The sequence below is a fragment of the Caloenas nicobarica genome, chromosome 7 (assembly GCF_036013445.1).
Source record: "Caloenas nicobarica isolate bCalNic1 chromosome 7, bCalNic1.hap1, whole genome shotgun sequence".
NCBI lineage: Eukaryota > Metazoa > Chordata > Aves > Columbiformes > Columbidae > Caloenas > Caloenas nicobarica.
Genome location: NC_088251.1, coordinates 17,108,047 through 17,131,157, shown reverse-complemented (window position 1 = coordinate 17,131,157; position 23,111 = coordinate 17,108,047). Strand labels below are relative to the sequence as shown.

The 23,111-nt window shown below is 37.1% G+C and overlaps 1 protein-coding gene across 7 annotated transcripts in view; it reads left to right on the top strand.

Moving 5' to 3' along the window:
- The window catches only part of CPEB3 (cytoplasmic polyadenylation element binding protein 3), a 95,714-nt gene that overhangs the window by 62,595 nt on the left and 10,008 nt on the right, over positions 1-23,111 (top strand). For all 7 annotated transcript variants that reach the window (XM_065639265.1, XM_065639262.1, XM_065639261.1 and 4 more), the window contains exons 5-7: positions 1,419-1,586; positions 3,438-3,527; positions 22,297-22,415. In XM_065639265.1, coding sequence (XP_065495337.1) covers positions 1,419-1,586; positions 3,438-3,527; positions 22,297-22,415 — 377 coding nt within the window. The remainder of the gene's footprint in view (positions 1-1,418; positions 1,587-3,437; positions 3,528-22,296; positions 22,416-23,111) is intronic.

The following is a 23,111-nucleotide window of genomic DNA, read 5'->3' as shown; positions in this document are numbered from 1 at the left end:
GACTTTTCTGGTGTTCATAAAAAAATCAGGCTGGTATTCGTGTCAGAACATCTTTCCTGGCTTTTGTTCGTTACCTTGTTTTCCATGTATAGGATTGCTGCTGCTTTTTGTAAGCTGTCCTTTACGACTGGAGACTCTATTACTGATATTTTCAGTGTGTATGTTTTTCTGACTAGTCTCCCTCTGCATGCCTTGATTTTGCTCCTTGCTCCTGTTTTATTTCCTGTGTTTCCCTGTGCTGTTAATACCTTTATAGTATTAATGCTTCCTTAGGTCTTGCTGGAAGTCAGTTTCATGTGATCCATTACCTTTGAGTTTATGTGCGCTGCTATTTGTAATTAACACCCTAAGGCTGTTTGTATCAATTAATTATAATTCCATCCCTGGAAGCAATCCTCCATGTGATGAGGCGACAATTAGTCTTTTCAGAGTTGAGATGCGGTTCAAATTTATACATCTCTCTACACTGCAGGATTTATTTTTCAACTCTGGTATAAGGAATTATTAAGTTCTAAAGTTGGCGTGTTCTACAGTACTGCTTACATACAGACTTTGAATATTTCTTTATCTTCTGAGTTAATAACTTTGTTTTTAAGGCAATGTGTGTACACTTTGGCAAGGATAGCAAGAAGTTAACCACATCAGGTGATCACCAATAAATTCTTCACTTTTCATTAACAAACTGAATAGCAGCCATTTATGTTGCTTTTTGTCAATTCTTTACTGAAAGGGTGTTTTAACACTGAGTATCAGCTCTGCAGGCTGTCCTGGCTAACAACGTTTTTCTTCAAGTGCAAGTTTTTGCGGTTTATTTAATGATATTCTAAAGATTTTTTTTTTTTTTTCTTGTTAGCTAAGCTTCTTGCTTCACCTACATGTTCAATATCCACAATACAAAGCTTTTGTATGTTTATTTTGCTGTTTGCCCCCCTGCTCAGCTCGGGGGGCCGGTGACGCAGCCCTTGCGGGCAGCACCCTGCCAAGCGCTCTGAAGGGGCCGTCCTGCTCTGCCCCCCAGAGGCTGGAGTGATCTGCTCTCTAAGATCATTCCTTCAAGATCTGCTTCGGACGATTTAAATCTCAAAGAATGGGTTTGAAATGTAAATCTTACAAAGGTTCTTTCTGTAGCTATGATACACAATTTCAGCAGATAACTTCTTGGGTTTCATTGCTATCCATTTGCAAGGGATTGTTTTAAAGCTAAATTAGGTTTATTGTCTTGTAAGGATAATATAGTCTTGGAAAAACAGAAGCAATACTAATGAACATCATTTCAATAACTGGACCACCTAGCTGGGACCTTTAATGCAAATTCTGTTAAAGCAAAACAGTAAAAGGAAAATGTAACATTTTTTTACTGAAATATTTACTTCTCCAGGAAATAGCGTTAACTATGAATACTACAAAATCTGTTACAGGTCGGTCTTCACTCTTTCCTTTTGAAGATGGCTTCCTAGACGATGGTCATGGTGATCAGTCTTTATCATCGGGTCTCAGCTCTCCAACACGCTGTCAGAATGGTGAAAGAGTGGAACGCTATTCTAGAAAGGTGTTTGTTGGAGGTCTTCCTCCTGACATTGATGAAGGTACTGTGAATAAGTTACATTGGTGAGATGTGGGAATTAGGTTTCATATAATTACTTTAAAAAGGTCGGATCTCCATTAAAAATGTATTTTCCCAGGTATGTCGCTTGTAGCACTTGTGGCGTTATTTAAAACAAACATACACCACCACCCCCTGCAAGACCCGAGCATTTACTTGACATTCTTCTGTACCTTAGATCAGAAGACGTGGAGATAGAAATGCCTGCATAGCAGGTCTTCTCATCTGCAATAGCATTATGTGTTCCCACGTATGTAAGTGGGAAAGCTGAAAAAGGGAACTTGGTGGGTCCTGTCACTCCTCCACAGTCTTTCCCTGTTCTTTTAAAAGGATGGGGTTGACTTTAAGGACTTCATTAATACAGTCCTTACCAAAATAAATTAGGCTTTAATTAATCAGCTCTTATATCCAGCATACATGCAGGGGAATTAATATGGTTACAAAATAATAACCAGTTTAGTGGGGCTGGTCAAGTTTTTTCTCAATCACTGTCTGCTCTACTTGTGTGTGCCCCCACACGCCCCGACTCCCAAAATAAAATTGTGAGGTTTTGGTGGTTTTTTTCATATTATAGCTGGAATCCATCACTATCTAGCTTCAGTTGGCATACACAGGGAATTTGATGATGCCTTATAATGACAAGAGAGGGATCTCTGAATCTGATCTACTAAATTGAAGCCTAAACCACATGCAATTTTAATAAAAAAATAGTATGAGTTACCAGGCTATGGTTTACAAAGAGCTCAAATGCAGTTCCCATGTCACATCATGAGTTGCAGGACTGTTGACAGAGGAACTGCTGCGCAATCTGAATCCCCAGCTGTAAGAAGCAGCAGACCAACAGGTATGACTGATGTGACATTGCTTTGTCACTCAGAATCAAAATATATGCCCAGCCTATCCTGCAAGGAAGTAACATGACGACATGGGAGCCATTACCCTCTTCCGTGAGAGGTCTACTCCAGTAACACTTTTTTCCATCAGCTCCCGAGTTATACAATATGTGTGGTGTGGCTCTAGTCGCTTGAAAAATCTGAGGTGTAGCTCATGGAGTCAGATAAACTGGACGCATCTGAAACAGCAATCAAAAAAATTGGAAAACCACTGCCTTTCTCTTCAAACTTTTCTCCTGATGGATTGTTGTTCTGATCTATCTAGCATCACATTAGACACAATTGTAAACAACTTCTTTCTTTAAAGTACATAAATAGATGCATTAAGGAAAAAAATTTTTAAAATAACTTAAAATACTTTTTTCTGAAACATTTGCATGTTAACCAAAATTGTCCTCTAAGTTAGTTTTAGATGTGTGTTCCATGGTGTTTCTAAACTCATGCACAAAAAGCAAAGAAATAACTTGGTAATTCAAGGCAGATTTCCAGAGGGGACTGAGGAAGGTGAAATCCCTGGAGTCGCGTGACCTGCCGCAGCCTGCTTTCTAGGGCATGCTGCAAGGAGTGGCCACGCTGACATGTCGCTCCTCCGTCAGTCCCATGTGGCTGCATCTGACCCTGCTTTGTGGCTATAATTAGAAATAGACTGCAGCTGAAGCATATTCACTTCTGATAGATCATGTTTGCATTTAATCCTGCTGCAAACGTGCATTAGTGGCATGTAAAATTACTTCTATAAGCAGCCCTGTATAGCATAGAGGTGAAAGAATATTTAGGCAACCTCTATGTACATTACTGCAGTTTTCGCTGCTCTTAATAGGTGTAGAAGATAGTGGTGTGGTTTTGGTGTGGATTTTTTTTTTTTTTTTTAAGTAAGAATTTTTACCTTGCCACTGTCAGTCTTCAGATTCTCTCTAAGGTGCTTCATTTGTTTTTTGTAGATGAGATCACTGCCAGCTTTCGTAGGTTTGGACCTCTTGTGGTGGACTGGCCTCACAAAGCTGAAAGCAAGTCATATTTTCCACCTAAAGGTAATTAGTTTAATATACATTTATGCAGGCTGTTTTGGTAAAAGGAATCTACGTCTGCAACGTGGCAATCCATTATAAAGAAAAGATTAGACTCTTTATGACAAATTTTCTCTCAACAAGCATTTTCAGCAGTTGTCATTACAGAAAAAACACAATTCAGTGACTGAAATGTGGTCCTGTATGTGTACTTCTTCAGCAAATCTGGAGTCCTTGAATCATGCCTTTATATATATTAGGCTTACTTTAGAAGGCAAGTTGCAGAAATTCCCTGGTACCGATTCTGTTGCAAGTTTGCATATTGTACAGACTATAGGAATAATGCCGGAAGTCACTGGTGGATTGGGGGAACTGGGTATTTTGTAGAGAAGCGTGAGTCCTCTTCGGGTGTTCCGAGCCAAAATGCTGCGATCCTGCTCGGAACCTCAGGCTCTGGACTGCAGCAAGGAGCTCCGCTATGGAGTGGGCAGGCTGGCGTCACACGCAGCTGTCACCGGGATTCTAGGTTGGAGCTTATTTGGTTCAGGGTGCTTTAGACCGCGTGCAGGTGAGGTAATTTTGTGTCTGTCAGCAAAACATTACGCAGACCTGCGTTAGTTGAGAAAGAACAGTTTATGGGGAACCTGCCTGGGAGAGTTACTTGGCCAAATCAGATTGCTGTTACTGTATCCTAGTCTCTCCTGTGCGTTTTTATTATAGTATATACATACCATTTTCAGTCATGCGTGCCTCTTGCATATAGTTTCGGAGTTCAGTCATGATCTGAAACAGTAGCATAAAGTTATACGCAGAATTTCTGACCTATATGTTAAGGTTCTCTGTTCCCACTGACCCTGAAAGCTCTTAATTGCTCATTAAGGCCACTGATTATTTGGACAGAACAATGGGCTGTTCAGTCAGTGAACTAGCTTATCCTACGATATTTTGATAGATTTATTTGACTGTAAAAATCACACAAATAAAAGCCAACTTAATTTATCTGGAAGCTTAAGTGCTGGAGGTGAGAACTCTATGACAAATGCTTGCCCTGTAAACAGTATTTGGGGCACTTAAAACCAGAACAAAACCCCATAAATGCTCTCTCCTTCCTGTTCCATTCTCACAACTCAGCCTTGCTGTCAGTAGTTATGCAACATCTGTTATTGTATCTAAAAAACAGAGCAAGACAAGCAAACCAAAACCAACAACAAAACACCCCAAACCTCAAAACCCCCCGTATTTTCCTAAGGACAGTTGATAAAAATATATGATTTTCCCTTTTTATTTTATTTTTGAAGGCCTTTAGAGTGTTTTTGGCTAGTGAATTCTGATTGTGGCTTCACTTACAAGTTAAAAAATGTAGTAAAATCAGCTTCTCCTTGTCCCTAATATCCCCTAGTACTCTCTACTTTCTTTTTTCTTATTAATTCACTAAGTTAATTCATGGTAGATCAACATGGGACTTCCAATTATGATTTTGTTCTGTATCTGACAGTGGACTAGTTATGCCTCACCAAACTTGTAGAAATGTTTTTGAACAAGATCTATTTTAGCAGAAGACAAGGGAATGCAGCCTCACTTCTATTTTTGTCATGATTCTAATATAGGAAACAGCTTTCAAAGTCCCTGCCAGTTGCCCTGAATGTCTGTCTGAAAGTGCTAAACAACAGTCAATCCCAACTGTTCCAGATTTATTTATAACTGACTTCTTAGTTATCAGGCAGGGCTGCAGCATCATGCGTCCTGCATTCCTGTCTTTGAGATTCACTTATAGTTATGTTAAATTCGGTAGGGCACATGTACTTGACTTACTGTGATTCTGTACAGGCAGCATCTGCATAGAAGACAGAATGTTATTACCAGGAATCAAAGGGTAAAGTTTGGATGTGTATTATATATATTTTTTTCACAGCTTTTGGTCTATTTTATATATAAAGACTACTTATTTTCCAAACTTATTATGGAATCATCGACAGAAGTACAACAATAAAATGTCTCCACTGCTGTTTTTCACTAGAAGTTCCTGTAGAACTAATTTTTTTTTTACCTTTTTATTTTAAGCTGGTTTGATGCCTTATCAGGCATTTCTTTAAGAAACACAGTGAAATGAGAAGAGAGATTTGAAATCAGGCTTGGTACAAATTCAGTGACATGACTTACTCAGCTGTCAAACACTTGTGAATTCAAATGTTTTCTCCCTTTTTCTAGGCATCCTCCATGTTGCATTGCTAGTTTGTAAATTCTCTGATGTTTGGAATATGACTCTTTCAAATAGAAAATATGTAAAAAAAAAATGCGCAAATTAAATTACAGAGGAGAGAATTTGTTGTTTCTCATGTGCTAGTAATCTCAAAGGTAAACGAGAAAAATGGCTTATTGGAATGCAGCGGGGATGATGTGGCGGCTAATCTTTGTTCACACATTAATAAAGCTTGACCTCCAAGGCTTCTCCCACCTACCTGAATGTGCCCTGCTGGCAGTAAAACAGAACCCTGCTCTTTCTGAACATATGGCATCACTTCCAGGCAGACATTAGTGTCCTTTTGATAGATGGCCTTTTCATTACTCCTTCGTGTCTGTAGGGTCAGACCAGCGCGCAGTGTCTGGACTTACAACCAAGTTCAATATTTTTTTGTTTGCTTGCTTTGATAAGCATTCAGTCAGAGGCTGGGAGCAGACAGCATCAGCAGTTGAGGGATCAGCAGAGTCAGCTGAGTTTTATACTGGAGCAGTTTTACATCATGGTTTTTTGTCTTCACAGTTACATCCAGGTGATGAGATCCCTCACAGTCCTGAGTGTATTAATACAGACTTCCAGTATCTACTTACTGGTATAATTTATTGAATCTGTGGAATGTTTACTTTGTTGGTGCAATATATTAATTCCCTATAGTCACACTATATTAGGAACACTTTGATATTCTTAGGACTAGGAAAAAAAGGCAGCAGGAACTATTAGCCACGGCTAATCCGATCAAGCATGAAATCTGAAAGATTAAAATAAAATGTTGCTTCCAGTCTAGTGACCTCTCCTCAACCCTGAGGGTTTTATCTGGTTAGTTTAGTGGGCAAGTCAGGCCACAGATGTGTAGTCAGTTCTAACAAGCTGTATTAGCCAATGTATTCATTGATATGGCTGATTAGCTTAGGTGCAGTGGCATGTATGCTGTGTTCAGGACTAGCCGGGGTCCAGAAACATTCCTGCAGCGATCAGCTTGAACAAAGAAGGTTTCCTGGATTTGGAATCCTGAGCAGGATGGTGTCACCACAAGCTTGTTTTGGCGCATTACTTCAAGTCTAGCGTTGGACCTGATGGACATAAACTGGTTGTGTGTGAAATAAGCTTAACTGCAGTCTCCAACATGGTGACTTACACAAGGCTTATTTCAGTGCAATGCCAACATTATGACTGTGGACCTTGGGGGACTGCAGATCACCATGGATGTGGCTGCACCGTACTCCCCAAGCACATCTGTACTGTCTGTATTATCCAGGTTTTACGCTAGGTTTTCACTACCCTTACTGAATCTTGCCTGACATCATAGAATAACCTGTGATCATGTGTTTGGGAAAGTGATCTGGTTTGGTGGATGGTTGAGTTTTGGTTATTATAATAACAAAACCAAAATCATCTGATGGATCAAGTAGCCTCTACAGGATGTGTTGGTCGCCAGTGAGTTCAATATGTAGGTTGCTGAGAGAAGAGGGACCGGTGGCACCCAGCTGTTTTGTCTCTGAAAGTGTGTATTATGCACTTGGGCAAGAGAAGCTGGTAACAGCTGACAATGAGTACAAGAGGTTGCTATTTCTAGTTCTGAGCTTCTGTATTGTTGCCTTCACATTTCCTTTTACTCCTCCTATGCATTGTAAAGCTTAACACCATGTTTTTGTGTTGGAGTCATCGATGAGGTGATTTTAATGCTTTGCTTCTGAATAAGGCCAATTCATTCCCATTGCCTGAAAAGTCTTTGGACGACTTCCTTCGGATCTGTTAGGATGTGTTAGTAACGGAACTGGCAAAATTGTAAATGCCATGTGTTGGTCTTTGGTAAGCAGGTGCCCGGTTCGGAATGAATTTACTTGGCTTTCAGCAGAGTTTTGGGAATTAAATGTGGTTTGTTATTATTTTTTGAGTACCTAGGAAATGTTGAGAAATAATGAAATATGTGCTAAAGAATGTAGTTATCGAATGTAGTTACACATTACCATGACACAATCTATTTTACTCTGGCAAAATCCAGACAATTCATATTTTATTGAAATATAAACTGAGGGGTTTTATTACTTATTTGCTAGTCTGCTGAGTTAAGCAAGGCTTATGCTAACTACAGTCATTTTTTAACTTTTTTAATTAAACAGATGGTGCCAACTGTTTCAAAAACATTCTTTTGGGTTATTTTTTAGCAGATTGTTAGCTTTAAAACAACTTTACTGATTTTCTCCTTCTGATAACTACCATTTTTTTGGCAATCACTAAAAACTGCACAACGTATTTTAAAATGACAAAAATTACGCAAAAGCCTTCCTCTGTTCCTTTCCACTTAGGAGGACTGTTTGGATAAAGGTGAGAGATAGGGTGAGAAAATAAAGTCCAGCATAAAATGCCAAGCCAATTTCTGTCTTTTAGAAGCAGAAGTCAGAGATCATAGCATTTGCTACAACAGAAATCGATGTTCCTTATCCAGAAATACACTGCGTGGCAAATAGCAATGCAAGATCTTTATTAAACTTTATTTACATATGTGCCAACACATATGTGTGCAATATCAGCCTTTTACCCACTGCCATCTGAGGCCATGGATATATTAGGTTGGCACAAAAGCAGTTGCAGTTTTGGACCATTAATTTTAAATCATTATAGCTAGGATCAAACATATCTTTATTCATCAAAATAAGAACCAGTACAATCAACACAGTTTTGCCAAAATAAGAAATAAGTTGGTTTATTCCTGTAGCGTAAAAATCTGCGCCTCGGGATTCAATGAATTCTTGCAAAGCATTTCCTGCATCTTGCTGGTTGTGGAAGTGTTTTCTCTGCAAAACGTTGTCAAGATGCTTGAAGAAGTGGCAGTCGGTTGGCAAGAGGTCAGCGGAATATGGTGATAAAGGCAAAACTTCGTAGCCCAATTTGTTCCACTTTTGAAGTGTCAGTTGGGCGGCGTGTGCTTGGGTGGTGTTGTGCAGAAGAATTGGGCCCTTTCTGTTGACCAGTGCCAGCTGCAGGTGGTGAGTTTTCGGTGCATCTCATCGATTTGCTAAGCAGACTTCTCAGCTGGAATGGTTTCACCGGGATTCAGGAAGCTCTAGTGGATCAGACCGGCAGCAGACCACCAGTGACTGTGACCTTTTTTTGGTGCAAGTTTGGCTTTGGGGAGTTCCTTGCAAGTTCCTCTTCGTCCAGCCACTGAGCTGGTCATTGCCAGTTCTCATGTACAATCCACTTTTCATCACATGTCACAATCCGATTGAGAAATGGTTTGTTGTTGTTGCGCAGAGTAAGAGAAGGCTACACTTCAAAACAACAATTTTTTTTGGATTTTCCGTCAGCTCATGAGGCACCCACTTGTCGAGATTTTTCACCTTTTCAATTTCCTTCAAATGCTGAATGGCCATAGAATGATCGATGTTGAGTTCTTCGGTGACTTCTCATGTAGTTTTAAGAGGATCAGCTTTGATGATTGCTCTCAACCGGTCATTGTCAATTTCCAATGGCTGGGCACTATGCTCCTTGTTTTCGAGGCTCTCGTCTCATTTGCAAAACTTCTGGAACCACCACTGCACTGTACGTTCATTAGCCGTTCCTGGGCCAAATGTGTTGTTGATGTGAGTTGTCTCCGCTGCTTTATGACCCATTTTGAACTCAAATAAGAAATCTGCTCTAATTTGCTTTTTCTCTAACATCATTTCCATAGTCTAAATATAAATTAAACAGCAAGTTATAAGTCAGTAGCAAAGAAACCATAAAGTGACAAAAGCACATTCAAATGATGTATAACATAACCACATTTAAGAATGTATTCCAATGACAAATTTCAACAATGCAAAAACTGCAATTCCTTTTGCACCCACCTAATAATTTCTAGTCTGTGTCTTCCTACAGCAGGGCAGCATAATCCCAAATCAATGCAGTTCATCTGATGTGTGGTAGCAAAGTGCAGCACATACTACTCTGCTCTTCTGTAGCTGTGTAACTTAAGGCTGGTTTTGTATAGAATTTTATTTTAGGTTTTCAATGACTTCTGTTTAAGACTGTCTTTGTAAAACTCTTCACACTATTTCCTGTCTTGTCCTAAATGTTGGAGGGTTCTTGGTGTACCGATAACGGTAATTTTAAAATATCTGTCTTTGAGACTGCTGTGCCAGTTATCAAAGAGCATTCAGGGAGATTGCTTCATAGAGAGAATCTCTGTCCCTAGAACTATGTCATTTGCAATTTCTTTTTCTAGGGGTAAACAAGAATCTGATGACGAAAAATATAAACATATTTTTGAGCAATCAAGCCTAGGCAGAACAAACCTGATTCTGAAATAGCTTTGCAGGATTATTCTCTCACAACTTTCATGTTGCTTTCAACAAAAGCAGTTTTCTTTTGTAATTGTTAGGTTGCTATAGAAATTTTTTTTTATCCCTGAAGAAACCACATTTTTTTAGCAATCATTTGTGGACCCTTCTCCAGTCAGCACCTTGTGATGCCTAAGGAGTGACCAGGGCTCTTGAGAAGGGGCTCAGCATCCATAGTCTCCACTAGATGTGGAAGTAAAGGTGTTTGTGTCAGTCTTACCTAGTTGCTTACTAGTAACCAAATTAGTTTTAAAAGGCTATTTATTATGAGAAAAATATAATGACTGTAGCCAAATATTCCTGAGGTAGTTTACGTTATTACTGAAAACCTTCTTTTGAGAGCCAGGACATGCAAGTTTAGAAAGGATGGGTGGCCTAGAATTCAAGAATGAAATTTGGGTTTCTGAGTTCTAGCACAAGTCATAAAGCAGAGTAAATCCAAGCCCAGCAGCTTCTGTCTTCCTCAGTAGTATAAACCAAATGTTCTTATGAGAGAAAAATCTTGTTTTTTCAGAAACGAATTTCTCCCCTTCTGCCTACTTCTCTCTCTCCTTTAGTATCCTTATGTGGTGTCAGAAGGCTTGTTCCAATCAAGACAGGACAAATTTGATGTGATGCCCACAATACTGGGTTGGCTCCTTTTCAGGACTAGGTGGGGAGGGGGGCAGATGTTGGTCTGCGATTACTGATAGTGGCTCTCAATTATTATGCTGTAGGAATAGATCTAAGAACAGATCTTGTGGCACCACATGCTTGATATCACTCTGTAAGACATTTTCCTAAGTGGAGTAAGCTCTTGTGAGATTTTATGTAATGGGACCAAATCAAATTATTTTCTGCCTATAACACAAAAGAAGGCTGTTGTCCAAATTTAGATCTGTCCTATCAATAAATTTAGCCTTTTTTTTTTTTTGTCACGTTCTTAAGAAATTGTGTTTGATTTTAGTCTACAGGATACTTGTCTGTGTAGATTTTTTTTTTTTTTTTTTTTTTTTTTTTTTTTTTTTAAACCTTCCTCCAAAGATTTCAAAGTTCTTGAGATATGTCTGACAGGCTGCAGTACATCCTCAACAGGTTCTTGGGTACTTGCCAGTGTCCTGGCATTTCTCGTAGTTCTTTTGTTCAGCTAAATAACATTTTTAGGATCAACAGTCTAATCACATTGGATAATACGATGTCTGTGTACTGTAGGATGTTGTATGTGTACAACAGACAAATAAAGGACATTTTTCTCATGGCTGCACTCTAATCTGCCAGAGAAACAACTGTTTTCATACTCTTCCTCACTAATGTACTAGTCCTCAGAGTTTCCAGAAAAAAACTGGGAAGACAATCCGGTGATACGTTTTCAATTTCAGCCTGGATGTGCATCTGTCAACCAGCCTCTTGCGTATCTGAATCTGTTGTGAAGTGTTTTATATAATCAGGGGGGTGGCTGCAATTAACCATATAACTTCATTTTACAGCATTAGTAATAAATTGCTAGAAGAGTTTTGTAGTCATAACTGTTCAGAGGCTAATAAGAGTTTTTTAATAGAGGCAAAATACCTTTTTTACAACACAGAAGTCAATAAAGTAAGTTGTTTTCCTTCTATTCAAAACTGCATTACATTCTAGACTTCTTCTGTTGGATTATATGATTATAGGAAGAAGACGGGGTGTCTCATAACTGGATCAGCTGCCTTATGGCCAGTGTCATCAAAAGGCCTTGAATTTCCCACAGAAAAAAAATACCAGGTTCCTGAAAGACGTAATTGATTTCTTGGTAGCAATTAAGGAGGCTACTTCAGAAGCCTGTATCATGGTCTGCAGTCTGTGTATCCCTTTCCTGTTAAGTTGTATCTAATGCCTCTCAGGTTTGCTTTGACTGATGGGCTCAGTATTGTGTTACAGGAGGAGAGATACTTAGGCCACATCCATTGCTTCCAGCAAAGCCAGTTTTGAAGTTCATAAGCATGACGTCTGCACCTACTGATAGGTTTTTTTTCATAATCCTCCTGACTCTTTAGCAAAAAACTAAAGGTCAAATGTTGGATTTACATAATTTTCTATTTCCAGAACAAATTCTTTCCATAAATCATGTAGACGCTTTTCTGTTGGCCATTCGCCAAAGAGGCAGGCTGTTTCTTTCACTCACTGCCTGGAAGGGTTAAAATTGCAATGGGATTTCTTATACTTTACATGAACTGTTTTATTAGACTACCTTGAGTTACGTCACAGTTGATATTTAAGGCTTGTCTCAAGGGGATTGCTGCTTCTAAAATCTGAAGAGCAGCTGGTTGGAGTCTGGGTCATGCATCTACTAATCACTACTCATTATCACAAGCTTTCAATCAAATGTCCAGTTCAATAGGTTCCGTTTAAATAGCAATTCCAAGCATCCACTTTCTGGACTAACTGTTGCAGTAAATTTGTTTTGGTACATGCTGAAATAATTGACTAGGATTCTTCAGTAAGACTTACCTATGTATAGTGCTCATATTTTTTTTTTTCTTCATTGTTGTGCAGCTGTTACCTGCAGTAAAACATCTTGAAATTTTGACTTATTTAGACTAAAAATACCTCTGACTTAAATGGAAAATAGTCAAGTGTTTGGTTAAGTGATGCAGTAATCTGAAGAACTGATGGTGGGCAAAAAAAAAAAAATCAAGTTTCAGACAAGTTTACTGATGTCTCTTTTGGACAGAAAAAGGAAATCTTAAAGTTAATCCTTATTAAAGAATGCATTCTGAGATTTTCAGGAATGTGTCTTGGGTATTTGGTATTCTGTATTACATAGGTAACTGAAACCAGCTTACATGCAAATTGAATTTTTTTTAATTTATTGGGCAATTAATTTTAATAGAGCTAGACGTGGTTGTGAACACAGGTTTTTAAATCTTAATGTTCTTAAAGATTATCTCAAAGAGAAAGGAGGAGCCCTATGAATTTATCTTCTAATAATCAAACATGAGTCTTACAAATCACCAGCTATCCAAATCCAGGACAGGGTTAAGTTCAAAATTTCAACTATTTTTAAGTCTTTCTTTGGGAGACACACATCCTCTTTTAAGGAAACCTTTGTATTTAGTGAAACAGAAGCACATAGAGCTTGACGACTGACTTAATGCCATTTCCTAAATAAGAGCACTGAATCATGCATTTTTAGGGGTGTGCATCTCTGTCATTTTTGTGAATGATAAATATAATAGGCTGTGATATATGGTATACTAATTGAGTGTACGTGTATGTTATACTGCTATATCAAACTGAGTAGCTTACACATCACACATGGCCTCCTCAGGAGGAAAAAATATGGTCTGGCATAGATTCCCACTGGATTTGTAGCCACTATGAAATGTCTGTATGGGGGAAAAAAAAAATGAATTCTGATTGAGAAGTCTCTTATTGAAGATATACAGGGTGTTTCAAAAAGATGGACCCAATTTCAAAACAGTCGTCATTTCAAGTTGGGTTCATCTTTTTGAAACACCCTGTATCTTAATAGTGAATAGATATTTAAGCTAAAACAAAATATATTAAATAATTCCATGTAGCTACTGTCTATAGTGAAATTTTGCATGGACTAATGGCTAAAAGTCTCATAAGCAGACTGAAAAATATGTTCCTTCTTCACTATTCTCACTTAACAGGACACATATGAAAGAAAATGCTGCTAATTCTGTTTTGAATGACTGTCGGTTCACAATATCTAGCTAAATTTTCTTTCAAACCCACTAATGACTAAGACACCAAAAAGAGGTTTAAGGTGGAAAAAAACAGAGTGGAGAAGTGAAAGCATTACCTGGGATCTGAACATATCTAAGTAGAGAAAAAGCTTTCCATCACTTACCTATAGGAAGTAATCAGGCCGCTTTTGTGAAATGGAAGCAGTAAAATGTTTATCTGATTCTCATTAACCACTTCTAAAGCTAAGTACGTTTTACTATGGTTTGCACGCCCCACCCCACCATTGAAATGTGACTTTCATTAAATGTTGCCTTTTGTTTTGTAAATGGAAATACATGAATTGATCTGTAAGTATTACAGGCTCTAGGATAAAAGCAGCCCTTTCAATAGCGATATCAAGGACTTGATAATATTTAGTGTTTTGCTAACAGCTTGTGCTATGTCTTGTTTTGCTAATAGTTTATGAAGCATCAAATTCTTCTTTCAAATCGTTGAAATAAGTTCAAGGGCATGACTGAGCGTGGTGGTGAAGAGAAGGATTCTGTACTAGTACTGCAGCATGTTCACTGTTTCTGAGGGTCATCTGAAAAATAAGTTGTCTCCTACTCCCACCCCCCTGACAGCTGCAATCACTTCATGCATTACAAGCTTATGCTCTCTTTACTAATTCCTATAAGCATTATATTTTTAACGTTCAATTTTCCATTCTTAGAATCACTGCAGTGATGCTCACATATCTACCCCTAAGATAATGATACAATAATGTAAAATTAGTGCTTTATCATCGGAATATATAAATCAGCAATTTATCAGAGGTAATATCCCAAATTATACTTCTGTTCTCTGAAATCAGAGGTTAGGACTGGCAACAAGAATTCATCAGATGCTGGAATGAAAGATGCTGTGGCTGCCTCTGCCCAAGGCAGGGTATCTGCCTCCCTCTCATCTCAAAAGCTGGGAGCAGCTGAGAGATGCTGTGTGTCTCACATGTCTCAGTGCTCTGGCTGGCAGTTTTTAGCTGCTTTATACCATGCAAATTCTACATAGTTTTGGGACCTATGATGTACATGACTACTGATCATAGTATATCTATCTATATAATCAGTAGCCTGTTGTATACCAATGGAGGCCATGAAGTTTTCATTTAACAAAGTGAAAAACATAATTTTTTAGAGGCTTTGATAGTTCAGATATTTTTTTTTTAATGTACCATTCTGATCTCCCAGGAAAATGCATAGTTTTGGAAAAACCTTACATTATTAAGGAAGGTTTTTCAAACTGCATCTTTTCTATATAATTAGCAAAGACAAGAAACTTGAGCAACTACAACCTGAAAACAATTGACATGTGAGTGAACATTCAAACCAGTTACTAACCAGCCACGCACCACAGCAGCAATTATCAAATTGACCACTTGAGTGAAAAAAGACAAGTCAAAACCTGATACGGAAGCTCTGCATTCTGTCTTAAAATGTCTTACAGCTTCAGTTCCTCTCTAGGCACAGTTCACTCGGTGTGATTATCGGTCTGCTCACAGATTATTGGTCTGCTCACAGGAGAGTTGGAATCATACAAAATCAGGAAATATGCTGCTGGCTTGATGTGTGTAAATTATGTTGGCTATCGTTTTGATTGAAGTTCTTTACTTTGAATGAAGCTCTTGACAACAGTCCCAAGTGTTTTTTCTATCACAGCTCTAGTAAAGTGCTGTTTCCTTCCTTCTTTAAAAACAAATTTTAAGAAAAACATATCATTTAAAATGAAATGTATTGTAAACCCCAATATAAAATTTTATTATTTAAAAATAACTGACTTCACCTAAAAAGTAGCCTGGATTTTTGGACCTTTGCTTTTTTTCCCCTGAAAATATTTGTGTTGAATTTATTTTGCCTCATGCTAAGGCAACTGAAATCAAGCAAACAATTTATATTTGTCTAGAATTTTTCTATGTTAATGTTGGTTGGAGTAGAATTGGAAATCAGCTTATTTGCAAAGAAGAGTAACAGGTTTTGTTCAAGCTTGGAAACTGATCTCTTTTCAGCCATCTGTTCAGAGTAAAAGCAGCAGCCCTGACCCCCTCCAGATGATGACGATGAGCTGCTCTGCTCAGAGCAGCTGCTGTTTCATATTGCCCTTGAAAACCAAAACTGAAAAACTCAATTCTGTATTTAGTTGATCTTTTGATAGTTATGAACGTAAATGAATGTTTTTTTCAAGCTGCTAACCCAGTAAACTTCAGAGATAGCTCTTGCCACATCAAAAATTTAGTCTTTGCCATATGATTAATTCATGTGACTACTCTTACAATAAACCAAATTGTATGTTATAGCCTTTCTTTTATGTTTTTATACCCTTTAATTCTGATTTATAGCTTTTATAGATCATGTTGCAGTCTGAAGTTTTAAAATGGCTGTGACCTTTGAAAGAAGAGACAACCCTATAAACTTGCTGTTGCAATGTTTTATGCTACCGTAGAAGTAAAATGCCAGGTAAAAAGATAAATTATTTTAGTTTAAAAAAAAAAAAAGGCATTTCAATGTTTTCTTTCTCCATACAGGTGGGTAGGAGTATTTTTACTACAGGACAAACCAATATGGTATATGTATACTGTTGGGGTTTTTTTCCCCATAAGCAGTGAAAGTCTTGAAGTAGTGATGACTAACAAATCCTTTCTGCTTCTTGACTTGTTTTTGAATTGAAGGGACTTTGAATCTTTAGCTGTATATATTCACTATAGCACCTGGGAAATGTCCTTTCTATTCAGCACTGAAGTGCAAAGGAAACATTTGGTTACCTCTCTCATGTCTCAAAAATAATGTGCGTCCTCATGGAGCAAGCAAACATTCTGTGGGTGGGTAGGGTGGGTTGGCTGGTTTGGGGTTTTTTTGTTTGTTTTCTGGTTTTCATTTAAATTGAAGATGTGGGGAAAAACTCTCCATAATATTTATGGCAACATAGACTATTTCCAATTTCTCTGTTGTGATATGGTAAGATCATTAGTAGTAAGGGTTAAATGTTTGTTTCCATTTAACTCTTCCATATGATCTACTTGCTTGCTGACTTTTCTTGATATGCATCCTGTCTTCCATTTAACTTGGTACACTTCATTTAATTGCTACTTAGATTCAGGATCCAATGATTAAAACCAAACGAAACCTACCCCAAAACCTGTCTTTAATGTGGCATATGGGGAATTTCTTCCATATCAGACTACTCAGGCCTAGTCTGACAACATGAAAAAATGAATAGGAATCTCATTGTAAGATGTTAAACTATTCACATTTCTTATATACATTTTGTTTTTCAGAGAGAGGAATCAGCTGACAGGGTCATACACTGACACTTAAAATTAGACTCACTAAAAGAAATTCATCTTTGCAGCTCTGACTAATACATAATTTCACTCTTCTGCAGTAGCTGAGATTACAGCCCTTTCTATTTTGAGGTTTCTTAAGTATTTAAAGCCTTTGATGTTTTTTAAAAAATCCAGTCATGTCACTGCAATGTTGAAAAGAAAGTCTGCGGGTTTTTTTTAACACCTCAGATTTTTATTTTCCAAAAATGAGTTTCATTTTTAATAGTAATTTATCTTTGGATTTATAAATGTGTTTTATTCATGTTCAAAGCATCTTCTAATAAGATTACTTTAAGCAATGACCCTTTGTCATCACATTAACTGATTTAGAATTTTGCTTCACAGTGTTTCTAAATGTTCTTTTGCTGTGGGTTTTTAAAACAAATTTATTCTAAAAGTTCTAGTAAATACAACCGTAATCCAATTCAAAACTATTTTTAAAAATCCAGAAAAAAAATAAAATAAGAAAGTACTATTTGTATTTCATTTAAAAATTGCATCTATTTAAATCTACTAATTGAGATAACCATCTAAAAATAATCTCAAAGACATGAGACTAGAACATTAATTTTCTTTGCCAGTTTAACTCCACCTTATTTTTTTACATAGTAATATGAGGTAGATATATATATTGAAATACTTTTACAAGAGATCTTAAGTGGATGGTAGATTTCATTGTAATCTTGGAGCCTGTAAAAGATCAGGAAAGACATTGTCTAAACTTTAAAAAGACAGAAAGAAAATGTGCTTCAAAGGTAGTTTTACTTTTTTCAAGTAGTCTTTCCATTTTGCGTATGAAATGAATACATGTGACTACCTAAAGACTGTCCTGACTTGCTATGCAGTATGTAAAGAGATAAACCCTTAGAATATGATTTCTGTATCTGATTTTGTAAGTGGGCTGAATTTTGCACATTATGGCTTTGAGGTGAATTACATAGGAAATCAACAGATGATATGCAGACCTCTGACATGGATATGCAAATACTCTTTGACCTTATATATAATTCCTCATTATAATTTCTTTTTTAATTTGAAAAGTAGCCCCTATCCTAAGGGCCAGAAATAGGTTAATCTTTCCCTATTGGTTATATCAAATGTTTGAATGCCAAAATGTGTGTCTTTGTATCAGAAGGCACAGCTCACGGTTGATGTATTTGAACAGCAATTTATAAATTGCTGTTCTCCAATGCAATAACTTAAGGAACTTATAAATTATTTTTAGTATTGACAAGCTGTGCATCAAATGGTAAACTTCAGCTAATATGAAGTAATGGAGCTAAGTCACAGTTAACTGAACTTTCTAAGAAAAACTTCAGATGGAGTTCAATCCATCCAGACTTCGTCGAGTGAGAGATCTGTGCAGCTACTTCATTAGCACCTTTCTGAAATATTCCTGTATCACTAAGTAACTGGAGACTGTTCAGACAACCTTAGCACTTTGACATTAGTAATTAATCACTTCAATTGAGAGGAGTGTAAAAATTCTACTATACCCAACTTCTTTCCTACCTTCTCCCACAGGTTACAAAATGCAGTCAATGATTTCATTTTACTCCACCAAACTTTGTGCCTAATGATGGCACTGTACAAGGAAGGTGTTACCGGGTTAAGAAGAATAAAATAAAGCCTTTAAAAAAATTTTTTAAACATATTTTATTCATGGATGCTCTGAAATGCAGTCTTTTCCTGGTGAGCCATGAAAGGAATGAAGTTGGATCATCTTTAACTTTTGAGAAATATTTTGGTCTAGAAAAGAAGATGATCTTCTCTGATAAACTCTACCAGCTACGGCTGGCTCAGTTGAATGGTGTCTACAAGGCCCAAAAGTTTATTTTCTCCCTTGCCTGGTACATTTAATACACATTCTGCTCTAATAAAGGTTCATGAGTAGTTGTTTTCACCTGACATTGAGGAAGGATGGGTAGAACACATGCATGATGCGCTTGTAGCTAAAACTCCAATATGATTGCCTATAATTTGTATCAACATGCCAGTTTTTAACATGGAAGTATGAATATCAAGATTCCGCTATCATAAGAAAGGCAGAGTAAGCACCTTAATAAGCTTTCCATTTAGCTTGTTTTGAAGAGATCACTGAGGCCTTATTACAAGATATGCTTTCAGTAATACAGAAAGGTTGCCATCACTAGAGAAGGTTTGCCTGTGTCGATGTTGAAATAAAAGATTTTCCAGACTGTCTAGGCTGACAAAAATGCATTTTCCAGACTATAGCAACATTATATGGTAGAGTATCTTGCATTTCAAGCAATAACCTTGTTTCAAGCTTGTGAGACACAGTGTATAGGCCAGATTTTCCAGTTTGTTCTCAGCAAGGTTAAGTGAAGTTAGACCAAGTGGACTAAATTATCCTTTCTTATGGAAATCGTGTCACTGTTTAGATGTCAGAATGGGACATGTACAAAGAAGCTTGGTTCTTGTACTGCTTTCTGTAAAATAATGAATCCTTCAGCTCACGGTTGAGGAGCTCCTAGGCTGTGCTTCAGAATCTAGGGGAATTAATCTTCTCATCTTCCCACTGCTGTACCCATTTAAAAGCTGTAGTGAGTTTTTACAACAAAATACATTGTTGCCTTTTTCCAGTGAATTGCGAAGTGCAATGTTTATTGTCAGCACTACAGTGATGTGTTGTACCAACAGCTGAGAAGGAGCTGGATTGTTTCTGCTCAGCCAAGAAGCTGTGTAACTGTGCATCTAGAATATTCAGCTGCTGTCAGGTACCTTGCTCTTTTCTGGGACTTCAAATATCTTGCCTGTTTGACTTTGTGGAATCTGAGTCAGGAGCAGTCTCTCGAGCCCTCAAACATTTAGAACATCTAGTCAGGTAAGAAAGGATCACTGCCGAGGTCTGTCTGCAGCATACTACCACAGCATGCTACCAGCATTCTTCTGTAGAGGATTAAAATTTTGAAATTCAATAAATCTCTTACTTCTTGGAAAAAAAAAACCCACATATGCTTTAAGTCATATGATATCTGTGATACACAGAGAGGAGAATGTGCTGAAGTACATGATGCTGAGGAATTTGAAACAACTTTCAGCATCTGCTAAATAATTCAGGTTACTTGGATTAATACATTTTTATTTTGGAAACTGATCATCTTATTAATTCTACCTCACCTACTGTCTTTAAACATGAATTAAATTTTGTTTAAACCTAGATGCCCCTATAATTGACCATTCTGACTGTTAGAAGTAAGTGGCCATGCACTAAAGCTTTTTGGGGATTAGGCTCATCTCTCATTGTGTGTAGTAGAAATAGGAATGGTAATATACAGTAGAACAGGATATAATGCCTAAAGTAGATCTTTTTGAGGATCTCTTAAGGAAGGTATACTCTTAAGAGTTTTATAAAGTTATAGCCAAACTTGGTATTTAAACACAGCTGACAGAAAAAGAAAATTAATTACTGTTGATTTACAGATTGGTGTGCTGTTTTTTCTTCAAATTGTGGCTGAAGTTATTAAACATGATGTTTTGTTCCTGTGTAAAAAAAAAAAAAAAAAAAGAAAAAAAAAAGAAAAAAAGAGAGTTATTTCATTATTAAATTGCATCTAGTGTGAGATAATTCTTACACCATGTTAATTTTGGTACATGTATTTTCCAATTTCATTTTTTATACTGGAATCTGAGTTCATTTTTATTGGTACTGGTATCTTTAATCTACTCCCACTATAGGTATGCAAACTCCTTATTTACCACCAAGAGCAATTATCAAACTGTTTTGTTTTCTTGGCAAATCATTCTTTCTAGACGTGTTCTGGCCTATGTGTATGTTGTTAACACAAACTTTTTTTTGCCTCTGAAGCCAACAGCTGCATAGAATTTAATATTCCTCAAGAAGTCACACAGGACTAGAGACAGTAGGATAAGAGGTAACTTGGTAGATAGTGAATGTAGAGAGGAAAACACTTTTTCAGTGTCCTATTTTTTTAAATAAATCAGAGATGTGTAGTATTTATCTGAAAAGGACATGTCAAGTAGTATTCACTCAATGCTCAGTGCAGAATTAGAATCACTGCTATATTAATAACAAATAGACTGTGTAAAGCTATATCAAAGGTTGTCATAATTTAAATATGGTGTATCATCATGTAGGTGCCTGGTTTGTGTCAAGAGTCTTAGGCAGAAAAAGTCTAGCAGTCCCTGCTGAGACTCCAGCTGCCTCTAATTGCTGCAGGTATTCTGAAAAGAGGTAGCCTGTAAGACACACAAGTGCCAAATTATAAAGGTCAAAGCCAACAGTTCATATTCAATGAGAAAACTGAGTTGTCCCGATTATGGAGCAAAAGATCAATGCATGCTCCACAGAAAGTCCTCTTACCTGGGCAGATGTATTCAAGTCCAGCAGCCAGTCTGTACATGGCTTTGCTTCAGGCAGGGTGTGCTGCATGAGTTTCGCTTCTGAGGTAGCAAAAGCATGGATTGCTTGGGTCAAATCTTCATTCAAATGCAACAATATTAGATAAAACTGAAGAAAGCTTTCTTGCCAGCTGCATTCAGAAGAGCACTGAATGCCACACACACCTAGTTTTACTGGCTAAATTAAAATCCTAAAATTCTGAATCACTTTGCGCAATTTTTATTGGACTTCCTTCTTTCTGTCTTTTGAACTGTTTTATTTAAATATAAACAACAACAGCAGATCTGTTATTTATAATAAAACACAACACATGCCATTCCTTTTTGCTCATGCTTATTGTTTTTAGGTAAACATTTTTCTTCGTACTTAAGTATGTGATCATAGAAGTCTATTTATCTACCTGTCCACTGTTTTGACACTTTCTTCTAATATTTATTGATTGTAAACATTGCAAACTCAGTGCCCCCCTTGTAAGATGATAATCACTGATACCAGCAGATACCACTGATAATTAGGTCAGATACAGTTGTTGGATACTAAGAACCCCTTATTCACCAGCATATATTATCACACTCAAAATCATTAATTAATCAAATAAACATATGCAGCAAACACACTTGTCTCTGTTCTGAAATTAGTACTGGACGAAGGTATGATCTCCTTGGTGAACTTCATTTATCAAAACAAGCTAACAGCCTTAACACTTGTTTGTAATTTGTATATCTCATTAACTTCTTGGGTTTGTTTTCTTTATTAAAAAATGCATTATAAATTAATCTGGTTTGTGCTTTTTTTTTCTTTCTTGTGCCTTTATCCTTTCCAAGGTTATGCCTTTCTGCTGTTCCAGGAAGAAAGCTCTGTACAAGCTCTGATAGATGCCTGTCTGGAAGAAGATGGGAAACTTTACCTGTGTGTGTCAAGTCCCACAATCAAGGATAAACCAGTAAGTAGCTTAAGCCATGACACGCTGGTTGCTAACCCATTTGCTGTTACTCTTTTCAGTTAATAAAGATAGACATACTTACAGTTAATTGACTTGTCCATTTCCTGTTGCTGTCCTTGCTGTTACATTGAATTGACTTTCTGTATCAGTGTAACATGGTTTTAACATTTGCTTCTTTCTGATAAATGTCATGTTCAATTAAGTTTTATATTTGATACTTCTGGTATCACACAGGAGTATGCATCCTTTTACAATGTTAGCTGTAAAACAATCGGATTATACTTTTCCCCTCAATATTATTTGAAAGGAAAACCTTATGCAATGAAATGAAGAAACTTTATCTCCTCCCCCGCCCCCGCCATTAAAATCCAGATAGCTTCAAATATCCCCCATACTTCATTAGGTTTCTTAATTACTATTTTTACTGCATGCAGTAACTAACCAATTTATAATTTAGGTCTCATTTACCTTAAATAAAACTGCAGGGTAAAAAGAAGTAATGCAGACAGCTATAGCAGAATAGAAGACACTGCTTCTATTGTTCACATCTGTAAGAGTCTTTAGTGCAAGTCTTTTTTGTGACTATGGGTATATACAGATGAAAACTACATACAAATATGATTAGATAAAAAATGTGATGCCTTTTAAAAATACTATTAAAAAGCTTGCTCAGATAAATGAACAACCCCATAGTGA